The 6,353-nt window shown below is 40.5% G+C and overlaps 1 protein-coding gene across 1 annotated transcript in view; it reads right to left on the bottom strand.

Annotated features, from left to right (window-relative positions):
- Positions 1-500: 500 nt before the first annotated feature.
- LOC104774037 (pre-mRNA-processing-splicing factor 8A-like) overlaps positions 501-6,353 on the bottom strand; it is a gene marked incomplete at its 5' end in the record, with an annotated part of 6,725 nt that continues 872 nt past the window's right edge. The window contains 15 exons of the mRNA XM_019242812.1: positions 501-885; positions 977-1,219; positions 1,293-1,571; positions 1,662-1,859; positions 1,950-2,111; positions 2,312-2,785; positions 2,921-3,175; positions 3,259-3,365; positions 3,452-4,068; positions 4,186-4,439; positions 4,681-4,978; positions 5,074-5,197; positions 5,290-5,531; positions 5,653-5,779; positions 5,863-6,339. Coding sequence (XP_019098357.1) covers positions 694-885; positions 977-1,219; positions 1,293-1,571; positions 1,662-1,859; positions 1,950-2,111; positions 2,312-2,785; positions 2,921-3,175; positions 3,259-3,365; positions 3,452-4,068; positions 4,186-4,439; positions 4,681-4,978; positions 5,074-5,197; positions 5,290-5,531; positions 5,653-5,779; positions 5,863-6,339 — 4,049 coding nt within the window. The remainder of the gene's footprint in view (positions 886-976; positions 1,220-1,292; positions 1,572-1,661; positions 1,860-1,949; positions 2,112-2,311; positions 2,786-2,920; positions 3,176-3,258; positions 3,366-3,451; positions 4,069-4,185; positions 4,440-4,680; positions 4,979-5,073; positions 5,198-5,289; positions 5,532-5,652; positions 5,780-5,862; positions 6,340-6,353) is intronic.

Raw genomic sequence — 6,353 nt, 5'->3', positions numbered from 1 at the left:
AGGCTGTATAACAATGCTGGTTTGTGTGTCAACCGGGACAGTGACTTCGATGATGCATTCGGTTCAACATCTGGTTCAAGTCTCAGTACGTGTGATGGAGAAACACCGAGGCCAGGCCCTTCTGGTACGGTCCAGCATCTATCTAGAGATGACGGTGATATGCCGGACGGAGTTACGGGCGTGTTAAGCGGTTCTAAGTCTTTGGGGTTCTCCTATCTTCCTGCATTCTTTCTTCTGTTCAATTTCATTTCTATGCTAATCTGAGGGGATTATAAAACTGCTGTAAATATTTCCAAGTTTATTGTTAGATGCTTTTTGTACTTTTGTTCAAGAAAATAACAACTGATCTTCGCCTTAATAATCACATAATATTTATTATATCGTTATGACTCTGTTACTAATTTGTTCCTCTTGTTTTTTATGCTCCGTTTTAACTTCCATGTTTGGAACATTTGGCTTTTTTTTCAATATGGGAAAGGAATACCTATGAACACACATACTACTGAATTGCATCAGATGTGCCCATTCAACACATTCAATAGTTTGATTCTAGTGGCAAAACATTGTTTTAAGATTTAGGGACTTTACTACCTACCTCAACCTCAAGAGTAACGCACAAGACAGCAAAGACTACGTCCCTGATTTGCGTACAAAAGCTTACAAGTCTCTATTGGTAAGAAAAGTTACTACATTTCAAGTAAATGTGTCCTCACGATCTCCCTCCAAAATGTCGGCCTCCTCCATGTTACTAAACTCCAAGAAATGAGTGGGTCGATGCTCCTCGTGATAGAACTCCTTTGGGGACCCGAGTTTGACACTGTATTTCATGCTCACCGTGTGCTTCACTCCCATGAAGTTGTAGTTCCACGGTCCATTCTCAGGAACCTATCACAACAACAAGTTACAAGTAAATCATATCTCAATGGTTTCATACCATTCAAGGACAAAAAGCACAACTGGGAAATGTGTTTCTTACCATGTAAAACCCGAGGAATCGGTCACTCAATAACATCTGAACCTTTTCATAATGGGTGGGAAGGTAACCGTGAGGATTGCTGCCTGTGTCCTTATTAAGCCGCCCCCATTCATATCCGGTTTGGGTCAACTTATATGACGTCAAAGAGCAGGAGCCCGGAGTGAAACTGCAGGTCAAGATGATGCATTTTTCTCCATCCCATTGCTTGTTGTTCTCCAGAATACGCGAATGAGAGGTTACATCCTATAAACGCAAAGAATCAGTTAGCAATGGGGTTAACAGGCTGATCTTAAGGTATAGATAATGTATATATTACCTGTGGTGACAGCTGAGGCAGCTCGTTAGGCTGTGTGTGCAACCATCCCAAGGGCTCCAGATCATTAAGGAAGTCATGCTCAGGAAGAGAAGACGGCAGGATAACATGCTGATGAGATCCAAACTGTGGCACCATCACAACGCAACGGATTTCTTTCACTTGGGGATTATCTGGGGGACTAATACCATACAAATACCCAGCAATTTGAGTACGAAGATCCGCTACGCATATGAACTTCTTCAAAATATTCTTTGGCATGATGTAGGTGTATCCGGTTTCCTGTGAACAACAAGAAACAATGGTTAAGGGTGACACCTGAAAGGCTTTTACTTTATTGACAAAGTGAACAAGAGTGGCATGGACTCTAACCTTTATGTCATCTGAATTCACATATATGTGATTGACTCTGAGGTAAAGGTTAGTGGCTGATATTGCACGTACACGCCAATCTGTTTTGGAACCGAATGCAGATTGCTCGTAAGGGCTCGTGGTGGTGACAATGAGCTCATCACCATGAACATTTGTAGTTCTTGTTGTGACTGCAGTAAGCTGGCTGGCTTCCTTTGCCTGCAAATAAAATACAGATTTACGATGAACAACAGGCCTACACTCTCATTGTTTGTCTGAAAACCTGATAAAAGTAACAGTTACGAGTACCTGTTTCTCAATCTCAGCAATCTGTTGCCTCTGTTGAGAGGGTGGAGTAATCTCAGCTCCAAGAATAATATCTCTGATCTCTGATTGTGTCAGAGCTGAGGTGTTAACATTGTTCTTCTTTGCGTAGTCAGAAAGGATCAGATCTCTGAGTGCTACCTCCACCTGAATTTAACATGATCGTGAATAAGGAAAAGACTATTCAAAAAAAGAAAAGAAAGTACAAGCATTATGTAATATAACACTAGTAAATAAAAAACAGCAGATACAGAGGTGGCAGAGTGTAAAGAGGGACACTATCAAATAAACTAATATAGCAAGAAACAAACTAAATGAAGAAGTTTCAGAAGTGGCAGAAGAGTTACCTTCATCCATTGATCATCAGTGAGAGAGGGCCAGATGTGATGTGGCTCAGTGACAACAGACTTGTCAGGCTTCAACAACATCTTAGCCTTCTCATTATTAACATGAAGCGCACGAAGGATCAAAATAAGTCTTGAAAAGGCAGTATACGAAGATATACTCTTCAACCAATCATCATATATATTAAACAAAACCATCTGCGGTTCTGTCGCCTTCAAAATCAGGTCACCAAATTTCTCTATCTTTAGGCAAGCCTGGAACGGAAGCTGCAGCTCACTTCCCTTGATAACGATGTTGGGGAAATCCAGCAAGTGAACCTCAAGGGGATCCAACATTCCTTTTCGCGTGACAATAATCTGTTTTGGCTGTTCTTCAACGGGGAGTGATCGCACAAGTGCAGCAACCTCTTCAGCAGTTTTCCATTTTGCTAGCTGACCAAGACGCTTCTGACCAGCCCAGACGCTAGTATGGATAACCTAGACGAAAAAAAGAAAACAGTTACTTAAGATCCCACAACATATTATTAGACTTCATCATTAGTAGTAGTTTTGTGGAAGTGGAACAACATATATGCCTGCTCTTAATGAAAAGTGCTGGAGAGGGAGAAATACCTTCAGGAACAGCTGCCCAGTTCTTGGATTGAAAATGAAAATCGCGCCATTGATTGGCTTAGTCGTTAAATTTCCTTCAAATGTCTTGTGAATCGTGACACGATATACATTGGTATCATCAACAAACCATATAATTTGATTGCTGAATATTTCACCATAGTTTTGAGATGACAAATATGGCTCTGTAGGCTCAGACGAGTACAACTGTAAACCCTTCCTGATCCTCTCTCTCAATACATACAGAGCTGGATTTGACTGCAATATAAAGTTAAACGATAAGTCACATATCTAAACAAAATGGGTCCTGCAAAATACACCCCAAGAAAAAGTTCTAGTACCTTCATGATCTTGTTCATTGCTTGAGCAAGAAGAGGTTTTGAACCAGGGAACCAATTACCAAAGGCAGAATGCAAGTTGTATGCCAGATCAAGCCCAATCATTACACCTGCACGGATTTTGTAAAAAAAATGATACATACTGTAGAAAAGCGAAGGCTAACAAAACAAAGCAAAATCGAAAAGTAATACATACCTGTTGGAGATGGATAGATAGACATGTTGTCAGTTGTATAGTCCATGAATTTTGCCCTAGTATAACGCTCAATATCATGGGAGTCATAGTCTCCCCATCGAAGTTGCACATCTATCCAATACTTGTTACTAGCTTTCTGGTCGAACATATCCTTTGACTCCGCAACCAGGCTAGGCTTAGACATAGGCCATTTATGAGCAGCAAATAGAAGAACATCAGCACAAGAGCTGTTCATCTTATAACTCTTTCTTGGATGAATTGTCTCCTTCTGTACCGTTTCTATCTCCAAAGCGTCCAACTCTTGGTCTAATACTTGGCAAAGATCCATAACAACACTCTCATGGATTTTCTGCCACAAATGGGCACGGAAAATCTGAATCAAAGATATCTTAAGTGTAGGAATCTTTCCATGCATAAATATTCCTGTCAGATCCAACTGCACTTGGAAACCCACATAGACATTCGCTCGATTAATTGTTGGCGACCACCAAAGCGTGAATCTTCTATTTGGAATCTGGTTTAGACCAGACCTCTGCGCATTAGTCAACTTCTTATATTTCATCGACTCCTCAAAACCAGATGCCTTCTCCCAGAAAAGACCCTCCCATGTCGGGAAGCTGAGTTCATGTAAAGCATGAAAAAGTTAGCAAATCTGATGTGATGTAACAGAACATCATATGCTATTATGAAACAAAGATCATAACTAGTTGAGGAGAAATGAAAAGCAGACTTACTATGTCCCCTTGAATAAGGTGTGCTCAAGAATACCCTCAACACCTCCAAGTGCTTGAATGACATCAGTGCGGTAATTGTTCAAGTTCCACAACTTTCCATCATGCCTCTGGTGTGTCCACCAGAAAGGATTTTGTTTAAGGACTTGGTACTGCTTAAAGTCGGTCCTAACTCTCCAACCTTTATCATATGCCAATGTGTGCCTATCCTTCTGAAACAGTGTATTTATACGAGGAATTCCTCTATCCCAAGAATCCTGTCATATTTTAAAAACACCAGTTATTATTCTCCTCAATGATCGGATATTTAGAAGCAAATAAAAATTCAAAATAATATTTGCACTTCAACCCCAAAAGAGGAGAAGGCAACACAGCGATATACTCCCAAAACCCTCTGAAAATCAAAGCCAAGAATACCCAAAGAAAGCAAGCTAGCATGCTAATATCCCGTTCAAAATTCAACATCAAGTACAGAGGTTACACAAGTATGATACTTACTTCCAGATCTTCCAGTGTAAGACGCCTATTTTGGGCCTGCGCTTCCTGCCTTTTTAAAGCATATTCTGCCCATACACGCTGTGAATCAATAAACTCACTTTCCCACGGCTGTATATAACGGTAAAGATTTGGTATAAGCTGATCTTCCTCGTGGCTCATTCCACTCCTAAAGTGGGTTACACCAACATCTGTTTGCTTGCTGTACCGAAGGTCACTTTGTGGGATCAAAATATGACCCATTGACAACATTCCCAGCCCTCCAATTTCCTTTGGAGTGTAGAAGATAACAGGAGGAAATCTGCCAAGGAGGAAGTAGAAAAATCAGGTTACAGAAATATAAACACACAGCTCTGCTATGTCGACCATAAGCTCAATAAGATAGCTTTTACTTACCGACTAGGCATCTTTGAGTTCAACCCGATCTTAATTCTTGTTTGGATTTTATTCTCACACTTGACCAGTAGATCCAAGAGCTCTTGCGTGTGTACAGTGGCTTCACGGAAGTAAGTCATGAGACCTGTTTAAAAAGAATGTGATCAGTTTCATGATAAACCACAAATCATAAAAAGCAGACAATGGTGCCAAAACGGGCTCATAGGATTATTGTACCAATTAGAGCTGTATTCCATTTGTTGACGATCTTGGTAAAGGTGGTTGATCCTGATGACATAAGGATCTGCCTCACACGATTCTCAAACACCTTCATATGTTCATCGTCAACCCGCAGAAAAGCTACTGCAGTCCTCTCCTTGGTCTGTTCATTTTGCAGATTCCAGACACCATCTTTTGTGTTGCTGAAAGCTTCTTGGGTCATCCTGATTTTTGGAAGTATGCGGACTTCAAATCCACACCTGCAGGCAAGATGAGAAAGAGTCACAGATGTCAATAGCAGTACCAAATAACAGTATAAACGATGGCATAGCACTAACATGTAACAACAGATGCACTAGAATGCTCAAATAAAAGACTTACATGCTAAAGAGCAGGTTAGGATTATCCTTGCTATAGACAGAAACAAAGCCATTCTCCCACTCCAAAGTTGTGATGCTCCGAGGAAGACGGTTCTTCATGTCCCAGAAGACACTTCTACCAAGATTGACTGAAAGGTGAATAACAAAATGAGACACACATCTAATGCATAAATATAATCAATCGGATTATATATTAAAAAAAAGAACATACCATCATGTTTCATCAACCTCATCCTTGCATCTCTTGGCCAGCACTTCTTATTGTTGTATCCCACCATGTTTTCATTATTGGGATCCGGGTGCTCCGTAAGATATCGCTGAATAAGATCCCGAGCCTCTTCATGGGTAAACTTAAACATGATATGAACTTTGTCTATATACCGAGAATAGAGTCTTATGGGATGGCGTGTTTCCACTTTTGTATCCCAAAACGTCATAAACTCGTTAGGCATCTGTGGTGGCCCAGCAATTTCACTCGCTCGAGTCAAACCAAGAAGCAAAAGATCAAGTAATAGACCATAGAACTGAACAACAAATGATGCAAACTGGAGTCCCCTAATGAGACCATACAAGTTAGTATGACTCATATCCTTGTAAGACAGGACCACGTTATTCTTGGCAGACACATAGTCTGCAATATTGTGGTCAAGAACCAAACGAAGAAGCCTGAAACAAACAACACAAAATACTTATTACTCCAGA

This window comes from Camelina sativa, unplaced genomic scaffold (assembly GCF_000633955.1).
Source record: "Camelina sativa cultivar DH55 unplaced genomic scaffold, Cs unpScaffold01176, whole genome shotgun sequence".
Lineage (NCBI taxonomy): Eukaryota > Viridiplantae > Streptophyta > Magnoliopsida > Brassicales > Brassicaceae > Camelina > Camelina sativa.
Note: the sequence above shows the minus strand (reverse complement) of the source record. Positions and strands in the feature narration are given on the sequence as shown.